This window comes from Wasmannia auropunctata, unplaced genomic scaffold (genome assembly GCF_000956235.1).
Source record: "Wasmannia auropunctata unplaced genomic scaffold, wasmannia.A_1.0 LD336106.1, whole genome shotgun sequence".
NCBI lineage: Eukaryota > Metazoa > Arthropoda > Insecta > Hymenoptera > Formicidae > Wasmannia > Wasmannia auropunctata.
In genome coordinates, this window is record NW_012026784.1 from 6,063,881 (window position 1) to 6,083,032 (window position 19,152).

The 19,152-nt window shown below is 45.1% G+C and overlaps 1 protein-coding gene across 13 annotated transcripts in view; it reads right to left on the reverse strand.

Annotated features, from left to right (window-relative positions):
* LOC105454593 (tropomodulin) overlaps window positions 1-19,145 on the reverse strand; it is a 47,419-nt gene extending 28,274 nt beyond the window's left edge. For 10 of the 13 annotated variants that reach the window (XR_975008.1, XR_975011.1, XM_011697342.1 and 7 more), the window contains exon 1: window positions 18,850-19,145. Coding sequence is in view for 11 of the 13 variants with exons in the window: in XM_011697342.1 (XP_011695644.1) it covers window positions 18,850-19,041 (192 nt within the window). In the remaining 2 variants the exon portion in view is untranslated. Of the gene's footprint in view, window positions 1-5,518; window positions 6,284-18,849 lie in introns of those variants that run through there. The other 3 variants (XM_011697404.1, XM_011697397.1, XM_011697390.1) reach the window with 3 other exon arrangements.
* Window positions 19,146-19,152: the final 7 nt, after the last annotated feature.

Sequence of the window (19,152 nt, forward strand, 5' to 3'; positions counted from 1 at the left end):
TTAAGGAAACTCGCGCGGCGTTCCAGCGTTGGCGTTGGTTTACGCACCCGAAGTATCGATACGTCAAACTCGAGAACAATTACGTGCTCTTACTCGAAATGCCGTTCGCGTCGTTAGTTCCTACATTCAACGGCGCTCAACAAAGACACCGTTACCACGCGCAGACAACACAAACGTCTTTGTCCCTTCAACTAATCCTGTGCACATCGTGCATTTAAAAGGCCCCCTTAGTCACGATCGGCTGGCCACGCGGCCCGCCCGCACGCGCGTGGGAAACCTTCGCAATGACTGATGAAAAGGTCAAGCCGTGTACACTTGGTAAAACGCGCGATCGTGCACGTGCACAACGCCAATAATGAAAGCCACCCTCGCGGCCTGTGCATAATCGAGCGTATTTACGTATTCGAAGGTAGTTCCGTGCGGGCCGGAGAGAATCCGCGACATTTACAGCGGCAACGATAAGCCAGCAATCGACGATGCCACGATGTCACGACAACGTAGCCACGACGTCGACGATTTAATTAAAAGGCGATTCATAAACGCGCTTCTCGAGCGCCAAGGTTAAAACCCATATCAGACTACGCATTGAAGACTGAAGATTGCAAATTGGAGATTAGAATTCAATCAATTAGATCTCGTCGGTTTCGTTTTCCGTACAATTAATGTAAGGATTTGCGCCTGATTATTATCTGCATGATATCTGCATGATATCATTACGTCATTTTATTTTTCTCGAACAAAAATTAATATTTATACTATTTATATTACTGATTTCTGTCTATAATTTTATGTCATAATTTACTGTTTTCAATATTAAAAATAACTCAATGTGGATCGAAATGTCTGTTGATTATTCTATTGTATTTTGACGTATCTTATATTGGAGCATTAAAAAACCTGCTCTGGCTTATAGCCCATTATTTTAATTATTAATTTTATCAATCAATTAGAATAAAACGCATTCAAACTAAAAATGTTATTAATAAAAAGTAAATAAAAGTAAAAAGTTATTAATAAATTACGGCTGATCAAATTCTAATTTTGAAGTCGCAATCTTCATAATCTCCAACGCGTGATTTGACTTGAGGCGATTCACGCAAGGTGCGAAAATAAATATCGCGCAACACAGTTGTAAAAGAACCGTGGTGTGGCCTTCGCTTCTTGCGAGGAAAGAAAAGCCAAGACGATCGCGTCGGGCTCCGCTGGTGAATCTAACTGTCCGACGATTCTCGAAAGACAATGGGCGATTACTTTCATTTTTTTTTCTACCACGCACACGCTTTTCCTCTGACCAATTAAGTCGCAAGCTGCTCCCATTCGCACGATCGAATTCGATTGTTCGTCACAATATTTTTGTAGCACACTTTCCAGAGCACGGGAGAGATCCCGCCGTACCGCGCCAGATGAAACGCCGCGATACACGCGCTAAGCAAATTTACTTGCGCCATACCGCGCGTCGCGTATGGGCATCCAAGGTAGAAACTTTCTCTCTCCTTATAAGAGTCATCATCTTATAGCGCGAGGTATCCGCGTAATACCCGGCAATTTACGCATTCCTAGAACGTTAAATTACAAGGATTCGCATTTTTCAGTTGGGGTAATCTTCACAATCTATCTACTCCTATTATCTACTCCAATTTTAAAATTATCACGCTACCTTGATTCAGTTAAATTAAACTCTATTACGTAGAAAAGAGATGAGAAGATTACATAGTTTATTCTTCATGTAAAACCGCAATAGCCTCGACTAGTTTCCTAAGGGAAAATAGATTCCACAAGAAAGAGACTCCACGTGTCTCAAGCTACTCCGGCGAAACGCGCTCAAAGCGAAAGAGTTGTGACAGAAAGATGTAGAGGAATTTCGCGAGAGCTACTTTGAATAAATCTCGCTCGCGCGAATGCGCTCTCTCGGGGTAAGAGCTTTTCCCGACCAAACGCCCGCGAGCATCTGGTTCTCTTTATTTTTCATTGTCGACAGCATCGATATTTTCATTGGCAAATTCGCGAATCGCGGATACACAAGAACCGAAACGGTGGGCGAAGGGAAGAAGTTCGTCCGCGACCACCGCTGCGCCTCGATCAAAGTTCAAGGCAACGAGGGTAGCGGATACACGTGTACTTTATTTTTTTTTCCACGAGAGAGAATAATGACCGTGAGCGAGGTCAAAAACCCTGGGAACCTCTCATTTACCGCGGGAGCTTTCGGACTCTATTTTCAGCGGTGTACAAAGAGCTTATAATTATAGAATGGTCTATGGGGAAGGAAATCGGAATGGCGCGGAACAAGAGTCGATCCTAATTTTGGATCGCGACACGCGAAGAAGTTCAGAATTTATAATCAGCTTGGCGTGAGAGAGAGAGACAGAAAAGGTGAAGCGCGATGTCGTCTTTCTCTCTCCGCGGAAATTCGTGCGAGGTAAACGACATCGGAACTGCCAATTGCGCGCCGTATTCTATTGTGAGCGCGCCGACTCGACAATCTCGGTTTTACGATATCCGATTTAGCAGCGAGGTCCAACGCCTCGCGGCGCGAAGAGCCTCGTCCTGGCAGCCGGGCGGACGAGAGCCCGGAGCGCCGCGAGCGAGCGCATTCCGCGCGGAATCGCGGGCTGAACACGAAGCAAGGGGTGAGACGGGGCGTGCGAGCGGAGGGTTTGCGCACGGGGATTAATAGATCCGCCGTAAATAATTCGGGGAAGTCTGCGCGCACGGTCCACCGCGTGTAAACTGCCAGAATCCGGCCTTTACTGCGGCCCCGGGAGTTACGCTCGTAACTCACTCCGAGTGTCGCGCGTCGCGCGAGTCCCCGAGAAACCGGAAGGCGCCGTTTAAGCCATTCTTAAGGGCATAAAATCACCAAGGGCCACCCGTCTCGCTTGTCGTTACGCTAACGAGTGCACGTACACGCACACTCCATTATGTCTAAGGCGCTGCTGCCTACCTTCATCCGGCCACGCTCTCTCACGCGCGCTTTTCCAGTCACTTTCATCGCGACGGCGTTTGCTGGTTTCGTTGCGAAACGACAGCCGTCGCGAATTACCCCGGCGTATTCCGTCAATTATCATTAGCATTGTATTCAAGAGCGCATACCTAATTGCACGGCCGTGCCCGGCATGAGGCCATTGTGTGCCTCGGGCCGCGCCAACGCGGACGGAGAGTGCGACATCGCAATTTGTATCGCGCGCCCGTGTAATACTTCACGCGTTCCGCGCGTTAATCTCCCGCGGATAATTTATAAGCCGCGCGCCGCATCTTGGCAACGATTTAAACGGGGGAGGAGGGAAGAGGAGGGCGATCAAAATCGCGCCGCCGCGTCCGCTGATGAAAACCTTCTTGCGAGAGCGAAAGCCTTCGTTCCGCATCTCGCGCATCCACGGCCAACAACAAGTTCGCCCATTCGCGAAAATACATATATAACCGACGAATATCGAAACAGACGTAAGGCCGGCCGAGGTAAGTGCCGACGTCTCAAGCGCGCGAGAAATCTCGCGCCCCAGTGGAATATTCTCAAGAACGAGTATATGTATCTCGGTAGCTCTGTCTCTGGTATTTCGAGAACGTTGCCATGTTTTCCGAAATATCGCGAAAAGTGCGCGGAAAATGCGCGCGTGCCGCGCGAATTAAACGCGCGCGCGGCTTTGCGCTGAGGCTTCGCGAGCGGCCCCGTTTGATCATCGCCAAAGAAACCGAGCCAGGTGTCGATATACGTCAAAACGGCGAACACATTGTTGCTCCCAAGGCGAACCGAATGGATCGACGCGGTTCGAAGAATTCGCGAATATTATTACGTCGGGGAAATTTATAGAACCCGCACGCAGAGAGTCGTGCGTGCGAGAGAGAGAGAGAGAGAAAGAGAGAGAAAGAGAAAGAAAGAGTGTGCGTCCGAGGAGTTTCGCGAATTGCCTCCGACGCGAATGTAGCGCACTTTATTTGACTTAAAACTTCGTACTTCGCACGTAATACTTCAGTAAAGTTGGACGGGTCGGCAGCGGAAACGGCAGCTGAACGCGACATTTTCAATTATCGATTCAGCTTCCGAAATGACACGGCCGCACACGTTGCTCTCCTCGACTCTCGGGCAGCATCAGAGAGACGCGAGAAACGGTTCGCACGATCGACGACATATATTCGGGGGACAGACGCCACGGCTACGGATATCGAATCATCGCGAATTGCGCAATAATCTTTTTTTATTGCGATCTTTATATTCCGCCATCTGGCGCGCGGCCAGCTGCTGCAGCCGCGACACAAAAAGATACCAGTATTATTTTTATAGGTAATGAAAAAGGGTAGGGCTGCGTCGCCCGTTTAAATGGGCGCGACGACGCAGCCCTACCGAATCTTAAGCGTGCCACTTTATGTTTATCGTCGCATTAGCCCCTATTTATATCGGGCGTATTTTTACGGTGTCCCGGACCGGATGCATCTATCGGTTCCGAGATTTCAATGCCAACATACCACGCGCGGGGCTGTCGCCGCGCATGCTGCGCGGTATGTGTCGTTGTCAATGCAAAAGTGGCGCTAACAAGGTCGAAAATTCAGCCGTTTATTTATCTCGCATTCATTATGTTATGTTTTTTACTTTTATTCTATTAATAAGATAGACAATAGACTAGTGCAATAAAAATTTGTTAGACACATCGAAAAAAAATTAAAAGATACAGGCGCTTCTAATTTTTGTTTCGATCCTAATTAAAATAGCCAAGTATCTTAATACGAATTTAAGTGGCTAACTTGACTTAGAGTCAATTAAAATAAATTTTTTATTTTGCAGACACAGAAAATTCGTGACTTCTCTCGAAAACACGACTGTGTCTCAAAGCGCAGAGTTTTCGGCGCGTTTACAGAACGGCTGCCAGGACGCAAGGCCGCCATTGCTTTGCGGGCCTGATTCACAGATAAACAGACGGAAAATCGTAAACTACTCCCGGTGAGTAATCGTATGCGGTGACGGCTACTTTGTACACTCGACCTACGCGCGCCAAGAAAAAGGACACTTTCTTGGCTTTTCCACCCATTCCCGGTCTAGTCCTCTGACGCGAATCCGCGACGTTTTCCGCGTCGCAAGTGGGCATTCTATATCTAACCCTTCATGTGTTTATACGATTCACTTGACAGGCGTGGAGATACGCGATCAGTATGATGTATGGAGGAGCAAAAACGCGTGACAGATTCTGGCAGGATAGCTAGATTTAATTCCAGAAATTGAATCGCTTTTTGTGTTTAATTGCGACGCGAATATAATAGCGAACATTTTAGAATTTAGAAGATTTAAGATTTAAAAATTTAGAAGATCTGAGAATTTCGAGCAACTGAAAGATTTGAAGATTGTGAATTCATAAATATAAAATTTCCGAATATGTGCGTGTTTGCAGATAAATTAATAAATAGATTAAAAAATCTACAAGTTTAAAAAATGAAGACTTTAAACGTTCAAAAGAGAGTGTAAGATCGGAGAGCACAAAAGATATCGAATTCATTAAACGCGCGAAATCTGATCAACCCTTTCGAGTCCTACCTCTATCCTAGTAGTGGTTTTTGTAGTCTTTCTGGTAGTGGTCCTCATTGCGCTGAGATTCTCGTGGGGAGAATCCCAGTCCTGGAAGATCTCCGTGGTCGCCATGCTTCTCGTCGCTATACCTCCTTTCGTACAATTTAAACGTCACTGCTATCTAAATTCTTCACACAGTGTAAGGCACTTTTCAAGAAATTCTTTCGATTACCCTTCGTCGTGTCAGAAAAGATTCTGCAAGTTCGTACATAATCATAGTCTCCTAATTCTCGGTTGTCACATGATATATGACACACAGCTCGGGATTCTGAATTAAATTCGAATCATTTAATTCGAAATGTTGGCATAAATTTTTTTATTTCTTCGATAATCATTGATTTTTTTAAATACTAATCAGCGATATCAAAAAATAACGTCTCTATGAATATATTTGCATCAAAAAAAATATTTTTCAAAAACTTTTAATAAAATTTGTCAGACGACTTTCAACAGAAACCAAAATTATAAACCGAAAAGAGAAGAAACTTGCAGTGAGAGTATCTAGTCAAGCCGAAGATCGATCCGAGCCATTGCGCTCTTTCGATATCCGCGCGCCCGCCTCATGAGCGGAATGGATGCTGCGAGACCGCGAGGGCGAGAGCGGATCTTCGACGACACCGGTATACTTCGGGGTCTCGGGCCGAGAGTCCGCCTTGTACAACACTTGGGGGACAACTGTGCGTGATATGCGCGATTCAAGATGGACCACGCGCGACTGAAGCCGGGAAACACACGTCTGGCTGTGCCGCGAGCGGACCGCACCGCGCCCCATCCGCCGCCGGGACCGCGCGCTTCCAGAAATACGGAGAAACACATATAATTAGGCCGCCACCCGCCGCGACGACAACATGCAGTAAAAAGCGCATATCGCGAGATGCTGCGTCGCGACGCCAAGACGATCTCTCCGCACTCCGGTTTCTCGGAGTGATTCTTTCCCTCCGCGATCCTTCGGCTCTTAAAAAAATCAATACCCCTCGCATCATTAAACGCGAAACGCTTCGATATTTAAAAAAATTTTAATTTCGGTCCAATTATTAAATTTTCTCTGATTTTTAACAGATAATATAAATCCTTAACTTAAACCTAGATACGAATTTTTAGAAGAATAGATAAAAATTTTTAGATAATTTTTTAGCACAATTTTTTATTTTTTACTTTCTGTAATTTTTATCCTTTAATTAATTTGTCCGATTAATTCGATCAAATTAATTACAGGACAAAAATTTATAGATATTTTTTGCATGACTTTTTGAAAGATTAATTCTTCGATAAATTCAGGAAGGACTCTGCGTTGCGCAAAGCGACTGTGTATCACAAACTAATTTTAAGGCATAGGAGTTTTACACACGTCTCGTGTCTATCTTACATAGACAACTATTTGTTTCTCGTCGCCGTTAAAATTTACATTCAACTCCGTGCGTTGGAAACGAAGCATCAACAACAAAAGCCTGCATGGAATCGAAGAAACAGATAGATATCGGGAAACTATCGTTAGCTATTGTTTTCCTATGAAACTAACACGTTAAGAATATAGAATAGGTTGTTAATAAATGAGTTGTTATCGTCTTGTACAAGCTCATTATCAGCATCACATATGTCTTAATATACCAAGTTGCAATTCCACAAGTAATAAACTTTACATTTATATTGACACTGCTACTCAATTTATCACCACACGATCAGTTGATAAAAATCACAAATAAAAGAGATTAGATTAGAAAAGAAATGAGATACGTTAATTGCAAAAATCTTTAAGTAATTAATTTTTTAAGAATTACATAATTGATAAAGAAATACAGAGCGTCCTAAGTGCTAATATCACACTCGTACAATAAAAAGAAAACAAAAAATAATCTCTGATAAAATCTCAATTATCGGCTACTGATCGGTAGAAGTAATAACGTGCAAGTTGTTTGTTTTAGCTAAATTATATTTATAAAATTATAACAGCAATATCTGTTCTCTGCGTTATGGGTAGATGGCGATACCATTTGGAAGCTTTCGCACGGAGCTTAAAGGCTGTCCGTGCGAAAACTCTTCCGGAAGAACCGTCAGATGGTGCGAAAGCTTGCCAAGCTCGTATCGCTAGTACAAAGAAGACACTGTGCCCGATTTTACCCTCGGTCGTCGAGCTGCCAGAAAAGCTGAGAAAACTTTCCGGAACTCGAAGATGGGAAGCGGCTGATTAACTTAATAATGCAATTATACTGCCAATAAAAACAAGCTTGTTATAAAATTATAAAGCAAAAGAAAAAATAATAATTCGCTAAGATGATTCACATAACAGGTAGGTGCAATAATATTTTTAAATAGATGTAGGAATTGGGTATTCAGAGAAAAGGACGAGAGATATATGGGAAAAATAAGAGTATGTAATAGAAATTTAATTTGCGCATAAATCCAATATTATTCAAATTCCCAATAGAATATACTCTTAAAAATATATGTGTGTATGTATGTCTTCCATACATTCCTGTGGTTTTCTCCTGTATATTTTATAGTTCGCGGGAAAGATGCATAATTGAATTGACGGAGGAATGATTTGAACATCGGTGCATAATGCAAATTTCTCTCGCATTTTGCCGTCGCCAGACATGCACAACATGAAAGTTAAATTGATCGGTTCTATTTCGGATAAAATAATTTATGCGACGGGGTAGAGGGATTAAACGTTTCTCTCTGGTGCCGCAGGGATATCACCTGCGCGATTAAAGAGCTAATTTCGCACGTCGATTGCCCGATGATCGCCCGTGCGAATTTCCCAGTTTCAATATGCGCACGCCGTCGGACAACAATCGCGAGCGAAAACAAGCATTTCCGTCTACGCGAGGGTCTTCTTCTCTTTTTTTTTGTGCATCGAAAGAATTATAATTGAATTATTCTTCGCACTGCTGCCACGCGATGCGAGTATAAAACAAACTATGAGGTGATTTATCCTTAGAGCGATTTTTCATTCGTTTCGTTAAAACAACGTTCCAATTAATGTATTGACATGTTTTTAAATTTCAGCTCCTCAGAAACAACTTCCTTCGAGAGATTAGATTTTATCTAAAATATTCATTTCAGATAACAAAAATTTTATTCGGATTAAATCTATTTTTGTATATACATTCTGCTAGATATATTTTACGTTGAGCTTTCAAACGTTTCGTTCGCGCAAATCGCGAAGCGTAATCAAAATTGATCCGTCAATCTGCATGGAGCGGCACAATTGCCGCGCGAATAGACATTTACATTTCCGCGGGAAGATGAAAACGGACAGAAATTACTGAAACTGCACGCGTTAAGTTGCGGGAAGCGACCGCTCGCGGAATTGCATATGTGAAGTGGCCGCAGACCGAAAGTGCGAAATTAAAGCGGAAAATTATTCGCGGGATATTCTTCGTTGTGACACGTGCGATTGATCGGCTCATCTGTGACGCTAAAAATAGGCGCGCGCGCGCGCGCGGGTCCAAACTATACGCTTCCGCGTGGTGAAATCTAATTTTAGAGAGTTTTCTTTTCGCGCAAAGAATATATACGGTTGCGATACGATTAAACGCATCTCTCGCGCGAGAATTCGTCGCGCGCCGAATTACGGAAGGTTATAAAACACCGAAGAGGGCAATGCGCTTTCGAAGCTGATGTATCGCGGCACCCGACATAATTCTCGTTGACCAAGTCTCGGCAAACGGGGGGAACAATTCGGAGAATGCTAATTACAGAATGTAATTAATCACTCCGGAATGAACGCAAATAACAAACGGCTCGGACGGTATATCGTTTGGTATACTGGCGCCGATGCGGTTGCGGCGCCGCCAAAGAGACGATAAAATGTTATTACCAGCGCAGAATAATACTTCCTCATGCAAGACAATTTGCACTGCTAATTGCATTACCCTTTGTTCACGATACCAAAATCAATTTGTGCGAGCTTGCTTCGTATTGAAACTCTGATCGTCTGTTTAACATCAATTCCAAATCCTACCGGGTACACGAAATCATAAACGGAAAACATATTTGAAAAAAGAATATAGAAAAATAAAATACACCTAAAAATAAAAAAAATTATCAGCAGTTAAAAACGTCTGTCAAAAGTATAACATATTGTCCGGGATGTTGAAAACGAAAAAATTCTTTTTAACAAGATTTCGCTATTAATTTGCTATTAATATTTCTTAGCATATTCAGCGCGGAACATCTTCATCTAGAAGCAGTCGGGCGAAACTCATCGCAAATCGGATACTATTCTATATCCCGAAATCGAGAGAGAAAACTTTCCACCGACGCCTCGAGTGGCGTTATTTTTAAGTTCGCTCCGCCGTTCCTCCCTTCCGCCACCGGGCGTCCTTACGTCAGCGAACACACGATGAGTCCGAGTGTTTTCTCTTCTGTTATAGCGAAGGAAAATTGTGTATAGAACGCGGACCTTCCTCAATCGACCTTCGATTCCGCCTTGTCTGACTGTTTTTCCCGCGGGATACCACCATCCACCCCGCACAGGCGCCGTTGACAGCCTCCTAAGACCGCGTGAAACACGAAACCTCCTACTACTACACCCCCTCGAAAAATATATATTTATACACACCAATTTGATTATCCGCATTCGAATCAGATGTCATTTCGTAAACTAGACATCCTCTTTTGCTTCGCGAAATTATCTCACATAATTCTGTCTCCTAAGTTTCTTGCGTCTAAACGAATAAAGTTATTATTCATAGTAAATCGAGTTATTATTGGGACGCTACTTGGAAAATTTGCAAGCAGGAAAATATATATTCTTTCATTTTCTTTTTAAATACGTGAGAACAAAAATACTAGTAATCTTCTGCGTCTTCTGAGATTGTGCTTGTCTCTCTCGGAACTTATATTTCTTTTGTCTCGAGATCCTTGGCTGATGCGAATTGAACTATAATTATTCGCATAACAAAATAAATGATCTAATTAAATTAATTTTAATTCAAGCCGCTGCGTTCATTTATTTGTTGAAAATAAATAATTCAATGAGACAATGCAGTACTTTTTGATACGTGCATGAATGTAATGTCAACGTAATCTTCTCCAAGTACTTTGATTGACTTCTTGTATGTGGGATAGGCGCGACGAATTTATTGACCTCAGGGGACAAAAATTATTGATTTGACAAGGTTATACCTATTGATTTCTCTTTCAATTTTCCCGTCTGTGGCAGTTCTGTCAAATGGAGTGGTTTCATTCCCAAATGAAGCCGAAACGGTGCAGACCGCGATAATAAAAAATAGCCACTCAATAATTACGTCGTTCAATTACGCCGTCTCGAGTTTTAATTGTCAATCGCGAATTCAATTTTTTTCGTACGAATTATTTAGCCACCGTCACATTGTTCGTGCTATAAAATTATTTTTCGTGAATGGATTCAACACAAGGTTTCCCCGCATTTTTTCACGGTACGTCAAACCTCGATTTCATGAACTTATTATTATTGTATTTTCTTGAACTATTATAAAATATTGCAAATGTCAAAAATTGATTATTATGTCAGCAAAATCAGAGTATATTAATAGCGGCTCTTTATGTAAAGAAACGCCCGTTCGTATAGTCGCTTCGCAAATCATTGGCGTGACGGCCCGATAGGCTCGATGAACGTCACGCCGCGTCCCTCGGACGCGCCGAGTTCGGCACACTTTAAGGGTAAAAGGTTCACGAGCGGTTGAAGCTCGTCCAAAGCTCGCTCCGAAATCGCGCTGTCGAACGGCACGACAAAGCCACGCCGGGCGGGATAATCGCACAACGGGCGTGAAAACGGGCGGCAAAGGGTCAGCGTCGCGAGGGGGAGGAGGGTGAACCGTGGGACAAGGCGAGACGGGCGAGAACTCGATCTATTTCGAGATCGGGACGACCGACCCGACCGGGTCTGCAGTGCCTGTGGCCCTCGCTAATTGAAACGCCGCCGTAGGCATTGACCAGAAAAGCGAGAGGCGGAAGCCGGAACGCGCGGCTCATTCGTTACACGCGACGCGAAATTGCTTCTGGACGAAGCCTGACACGCGCGCGCGTATGCAATTCCTCGCGATCGGCCGCGAATCGGAAGGTCTGTCAAGAGAGGCGCCACGTTTATCACCCGTCGATCTGTCCCGACGCCAGAAAAATATTCGGCAGGCCCGTCTCGCCGAAAAGCAGGCTTGTCGGCGCGACTGCCAAACGTCCATTCGTAGGATTGAAAGGGACATATTACTGTCGAACGGTGATATGCTAATAGAATAATAGGGTCGAAAATAGAGTCGATGAAGTAAGTGCCACGATCCATGAAACCTTTCCATGGATTTCAGATAGCTTCGAGGATAAAAAGATAGACAGGGAGAGGGTTTAAGAGATTTCAGGAAATATTAATATTTAATGAATCACACGAAGTGTCAAAAGAGAATGATTCGAGAATTGAAAGTGAAAATTTCAAGATTTCATTTTATTTTCTTTACTGCTGTCATAATCCTCGCGTAAATAACATTTGACTAATTGGTAGACGAAGCTGGACTACTCCGCGTACAAATAACGTAATAAGTTACGAAGAGACGTCAGCGTTCTACACGACGCATTCATGGGAGCTGGACGCGCGGAGCGGAGCGAGTTAGCTTGATTCTTGGCGTTACGACGTGTCACGTTATGTCGCGGCGTATAGCAACTCTGTTCGTACACGGATCCGTTTAGCGCGCGTCGCATCGTGACCGCTCTTTGCCAAGTGGCGCATTTCATTCAGAATTACTTTCCTCTTGTGCGACAAGCGAGTTCAACGAATCCGCCCTTTTCCGAGAACGATCCTAAAACGTCCCCCTTCCCCCTTCCCTCTCTTTCTCTCGAAACAAGCTTGGGAATCAGGTATTCGCATTAGAGTCCGAGTCAAAAGTCGAGATAAATAGAGAGAGGAACTTTGATCGTGGAAAATTTAGAAAAGCTTGCGGGAGCTTGCGTGATTAAAGTCGTAATTGAAAAATCCAAGGGGGAACTTCGCGCGATCGTCGCCAATCCGGTCTCTCGGGCACTTTGCGAGCGAGTGTGCTTTAAAAATACTTCGCGCGGTCGTAAAGTGTAAAACTAATTTATACGCCGCGCACACGTGTGCGCAACGCTCTCGCGGCGTAACTCTGACGTCGATCGCCAAATGTGCCGCGGTGCCCTACGTCACCGTCGTGGATTATTTATAGATCCCGACGAGAAGATTGCGGGTTTGACAGGTCGTACCTCGTTTCGACCTGTTGCACCCGGAAACGGAGAGAATTTGTGTCGATACCCGGGAATACCGTCGCCCCGCACCCAAAGCACGATGCGCTCACCGAGATTTAAAGTACAACGTCGGAAAGCCGACGACGCGATTTCACGTCGGCGCGGCGCGGCGGCGCGTCGACCGAGTGAAATATTTTCGGAAGCACTCACCGCCAGTTGCAAACGCGCGAAAACGAGGTGTCAGCTGCATCGCGCATCGGGCGAACTCGATAAATAGATCCTGGCGGCGCGGCGCGCGTCGCGATGGAGAACGTTCGGCTGGCCAGGCGGACGCCGTATTTTAGCACCTTCGATCCAAAACCGATAGCACCGTCGAAGTTCTCCCTCGCGTCCGGAATTGGACGTAACCGCCGCTCGGCGGATCATCTCGCGCGAAATGCGAGAAGATCCCGCGTCTCGATTGCGCGACCGGGGAACGTGCCTCCGCATTTCCTCCGGAACCCCCACCCCTTCTCGGATAGCGCGGATGCCTAGAATTTTATCGGCGCCGTTAATTGCGGACCGTAATGCCGTCACCTCGCGGCCTCGCAGGCGCAAGGTCGGATGACCCAAGGCGAGGAGGAATTTTTGCCGGGTCTCCGTCGCGCGTGCCAAGAGTGCACGAACTCGCGCGCGGCGTAGAGTTTTCTCGTCTCCTTTTATTCTTATCTCCATCGGATAATATCATGATAATCCCGTGGCTCTCTCGCTCTAAACGCCGATATTCCCCCCGAATGCTTGAACTGCACGTTCTTATACGGTATAATTAATCATCGATGGTATTAATATTCGTAGCACGAAAAATTAAAAGGAATTCGATTATTCGTATAAAATGTATAGAAGTCGAGATTTGCATCAAACTTTTATCAACTAAAGTCTCGAGATTTGCTTCAAATTTTTATCAACTACTATAAATGTATTTCGCGTTTATATTTCTCGCGAAATATGTTTTCATTCAGGAATGGAGACTTCCTTACGGAGAGTTATAGAGCGTTCCACACAGAATTCGGGATATTTAAAAAAAAATTTAATTTTTGACAAATTTTAAAAAATTTTGAGTCATTTGACAAAAACAGTATTTGACTAGGGTGCCTGCGCTGCACGTTATATGTGTGTATAGAAAATATATTTCGCATATACAACAAAAGGAATAAAATATATTTGTGTGTTATTGAAATCTTTTCCTCCTTCGCTTGAATGAGATCTACAGAAAAGTCAAAAGTGTCCACCCCTATTTCCATTGTAATACAAAATCGTAATTTCTCAGATAGGTAACGAGCAGCTTCTTGGCGCAGCTGCATTTGATGTCGCGAGTGTAAACGATGCCGTGTGCTGCGAACCGCGTTGTGTGTTCGTCGCGATGAAACACCTATATTTCCTCCGCGCGAAACGCCCCCGTTTCCATTTACACCTGCAGTTACCGCGCGCCTAGTTTGCACTGGCGCGCGATCGCGGGCGCGGTGTTTAACAATAGCGGTCGGGGCGTCGCGTAGGCCGGCCGTAAGTCGGTCGCGTATATAGTTCGTAGCTGGAGGAGAGAAACAGCGGGGCTGCGTGTAACTGTGAATGCGGGATTCAATCCGGTGAATGGTGTTCAACAGGTATCCGTAGTAATCTCCAGTTAGGCGGAGTCACAATGGGACGCCGCGTCGAGCCCGAAGTCGCATTTCATTATCGGGCACAGACCGATAAACGACGAGGATATTACAGCACGCGCCAAACGGCACGAACCCGCTCTCCGTCCCCGCCGGCAAAACTCCCGGTATAAATCACGTTAAATGCCAATGCCGGTCCGGAACCGGCGAGCAACTTGTTTCTCGACGTAACTTGGCCGCCCGACCAATCCTCGCGACATTTCGCGTGCGATTGACCCTCTTTCCGGCCCAGCGATTTTCATCGGCGTTTCATGATGTAAATATATTTATATTGGTGAACGCAAAATGTAATTTGCGTATTAATTTTACTTAAATTAAATTTTACTTTCGCATAGTATTTACTATCGCATAATATATTCGCGAGAATTTTCTTAATTTCCAGCTGCAAAGCCCTCGCATTTATTGTTCTATTAATCTCGCGTCAGGTGCGTCTTTATTAAAAGAAGAAATGGCGTCGAAGTCTGGATATTCTTGGAAGCGCGCGTGCGGATATTTTTATTCTTTTCCGCGGCTTTTCCGTGAGAGACACGGCAGACAGAAAGCTCATTCAGATCGGGCGGAGCTGCAACTCGAAAATAATTCAGCAGCTGCCAGTACTGGTATCGTCGGTCGGGTGGATAACTTAGAATTACGATGATTAATTGAACGTCAGAAACAGGGCGAGTAATTTACGGGACAAATTCGCAGACTACAAGAACACGTCGCCGAGTTTATACGCAGCTCGTTTCCTCTCCCTTTCTCTTTCTCTATCTTTTCGACTTTTCTCTCTTTCGTTTCTTTCACAATCCTATCTGGCTTTCGAGCTGCCTCTGCTTCTCGTCAGCCGATCGTGAACAAGATGCAGATCGATTTAGCAACGAGCGTTCAACGAGCGTACAAAAATATGTCATTCTAATCAACTCAACATATAGAAATCTCGTTCTTAATTTTAATGACACGTTCGTTGGCCACTTGAGATTTTTTTTCAAAAAATTCACTTTTATCTTTAAAAAATTCAAAAATTAAGATAATTAGCAAAATTCAGGATATTCAAATGCTTGAAATAATTCAATAACAATTTTAGACGAATTGGATCATTAAAGTAACAGAGCTATATTAGCTCAATATACATATATACCAAACAAATATTTACATCGTGTAATACCCGCAGGAGTATTTAACCCAGTTGAAAACTCGCACGCGTTTAAATTAATCCAAAGCAAGAATGACTTAAGCTCCGAGTGTTAATTGCAGCAACAAACGTCCCCGAACTTCGGCGCCGCATGAACGTGTACGCGCGCGAGCACGGCTTAAATTGATTTCCGTTCCGTTTACGACCCCCGAATGATTTGCTGACGTTTCACTAACGTTATGCGCGACAGCTGCCACGGAGAAACTCGTCTAACTCGTCTGCTCGTTCTTTCACTTTACGCTTGCCTTCAGCGCGCCGGTTAAAACGTCTCTCTCTCTCTCTCTCTCTCTCTCTCTCTCTGGCTCTCTGCTTCTATAATGTGTCGTCGGGGCGATTCACGCCGAGCGAGACGCCGCCGTCGCGTTGCTTGGTCCCTTGTCGTTAAACGTTAGCGTGTCAAATGAACGCGCGTACATTCAATTAAGTTCGAGTCGTGGAACACGAAATCCTTTATCCATTTAGCGTCCATTCGCGTTCTCCGTATACGCGGCGCGTATCGTATATTCACCGCGCATTCACCTGTCCGTCATTATATTATGTTTACTCGTTCGCCCAAGCGTTCCCGCGACTAATTCGACGTCGGACCGCCGCCGGAAGTCGGTAGTAAAATTTCATAACGTGAAAACACTCGGCGGTTTTCTCGTATTTATAAAGCGGAGACGGCGACTCGGCGCCCAGCATTCGCGACTAAAAGCCATTGATTTCCAGCCATTCGTTCGATAAATCGTCGCTCGCGTCTGCTTCCGCGGGCTATACAGGATAGAAGCGATCGAGGAGTTACGCTGAGAGACGTATACTTTTAAAATAGCACCGAGGTCGAAACGAGACTTCGGCGATCGTCTGTTCCGGCGAATGATCATCGAAGAGTCATAGATCACTCGCGGGAAATTATTGCTCGATCGCCTTGGCCGAGTAGCTGGGAGTCTGCACAGAGTCTCCAAGGTTTTTTACGTTCTAAACGTTCTTAAACAGTTAATATAGAGAGATAGATAACAATAATTATTTAGTCAAAATCACAACGTCTGTAAAGTCAACAAAGTATTGCTTTTGACAGGAAAGAAACGCATACGTATATGCATGCACTTTCCTACGGATAATTTCTCGTTTACGCGACTCTTCTACGAACGATTTCGTACAATGTGCGAAACCTCTTGCGTTGTTTATCATTTCCAAATTTGATATCGTAAAGCAATGCGAATGAGACGCAGTTGGCAGAACGCACACTAACGCAAAATTAGCCGCGTGCACGGATTGAATTTCTTCGGTCGTGTTGCAACAGGGTGTTCGGAAAGCGAGCGTCTTCATCAAGTCCGCGCGGTTCCGCGGAGGAAACAGATCGTCGCTTTCACGAAAGCAGATCGCCAGTGAAATTTATGCCGTCACGTGCCGTCCGCGACAAAGTGGACTGCAATTTAGCCGCTCTCCGCTTTAATGAAGCCGCCGTTTCTATGTTTCAAATGTGGAATCGTGGCTTTAGCAGCTTAATGTGAGACCGCTAATCGCGTTACAAGCGGAAAAACCGTCGCTGACGTTTACGACGCGATCGTGCGCTCGTGACAGTGGCCGGGACGAATCCTCCTTCCACACCGCGCGCGCGATATTTTTTCCCCTCTTAAAAACCACTTCGCGGCTAATTTTCCGCGATTATCGTTCGCGCTACCCTCTTTATTTACTTTACTGGCGAATCCCCGCGTTTAACGCGCCTCGCGGTCACATAATTCACACTTAACGAGTCCTTTCGTTAATTCGGCGGAACACCGTTGAAGTGACATTCGAGCTTAAGCCAAGAATTTTGCAATTCTCATCGGTATGCGGACAGTTGTCGGTCGCATCTGCACTTTGACGCGCTTCGAATTCGCTTCTCACCAGTCGTCATAATCGATAAATGTCCTCCTCTCTCTCGTAATGTCGATTTTTCCCCACACGAAGTTTACATTTATTCTTCCTATGCGAAATGGTTTTTAATTAGACAATTAAAGGCTTTCGTTTCCAGATAGACACTTCTTTGTAATAACGTCAAAAATTCGTTCTCACGAGTTTCTGCGTAGATCTTTGTAGATCTCGAGGAATAAATTTCCGTTTCCGATCGAAACAGCACCGATTTAGATATACTTAGAGGAGTTAAGAGATCGCGTGAGATCTCATGTCTTGGAAGGGGAAGATGCAAATCACGAACGCGTTCGTTCATCGGAAGTTCCGATCGCGTACACGGTTGTCTCAGCCGCTCGTTTACCGGGGGTTTACGTTACGCCGGCCGTCGTTTCTGCAGCGCTCGCCACGAGAGAGTTCGTTTGCCAGTTCTAAAATCGTCGTCCTGACAATGACGTAGGATCGCGCGGCCGTTTGTCTCACGTGGGACGACAATCGCGACGGCGAATCCTCTCTTTCGCGTCGCTCCGCGACGAACGAAAAATACACGTCACACCGCGCGGGATATCCGCAAAAATTGACCTCGCGGCGGCGAGGCGATTTTCGCGAGTTTCGCGTAATCTGAGCTGAATAACGAGGTGTATATTGGTGAGTCAGTGACGCGTCGGCCGAGGAACGATAAATAAACAATAGTTAGCCCCGCTGTTTGGGCAAATCGTATTACGTACGCAGCGACGCTCACGCATTTCGCCCGTTGAATTTTGCGTTGCAGCGTTGCGCTCGCTCCTTTCTCTCTCTCTCTCTCTTCGTAGGTATATATGAATAATAAACACCGACGGAACAGTTCACTAACTCGCGACTTCTGGGACAATCCATCGTGCGGGTATACACCGGACGATACGAATAACATCCAGAATATACGGCGCGCCGAAATAAATTGCAAGGCACTCCATGTCGTGGAGAGCGAGGGAATGTTTAATCCTCTTCCCTCTCTCTGTCTCTCATTCTATATTTATATACATAAAATAATCTATCTATTCTTCCAAGAAAAATAATTTTCTCACTTCACCGAATACAATTTGAGAAACTTTCAGTGTTCCATTTAAATTCTGCTTACCGTGTTAGATCTTTCAATATAGCTCTTGGGGCTTCAACATTTATCTTAAAATAACGCATCATATTGAATTATCGTTACTGGAAAAATAGGCATTTTTCTCGGTTTCTGTTAATTACTTTTTTGTCTGGAGTTAACACTTTTAGTTTATGAGCACGCTGAGCTCATCGCTCCCTCGTGTACGATCGCCCGTGCACGAAACGCCCACGCGACGTCGGCAGAAGCTCGACAGTTACGGCAATCGTCGTGTATTATACGTCGTCAAGCGGCTTACCTCCTGAATTTTGTAGCTGGTGCGAATGGTCTTGCGTCTGGTGGTGGTGATCTCGTAGGTTTCCTCAACGGTGGGCGCGTCATCGTTATCGTTGACATTATTGTTGACGACGCCGCCGCCGTTGTCGGCTCTCATCAGCGGCACCAGCGCGTCCGTGTCGTCCATCGCGACGTTCTCCGTGTCCACTTCCATCGGCGAACGAGAGACCTGTGCCTATGGGCCTCTTGATTGGGATCCTAACGGAACTCCGTAGATATCTTCGCTGCGAAGCGAAATCTACGAAAAGCGGCGACGAGCAGCACA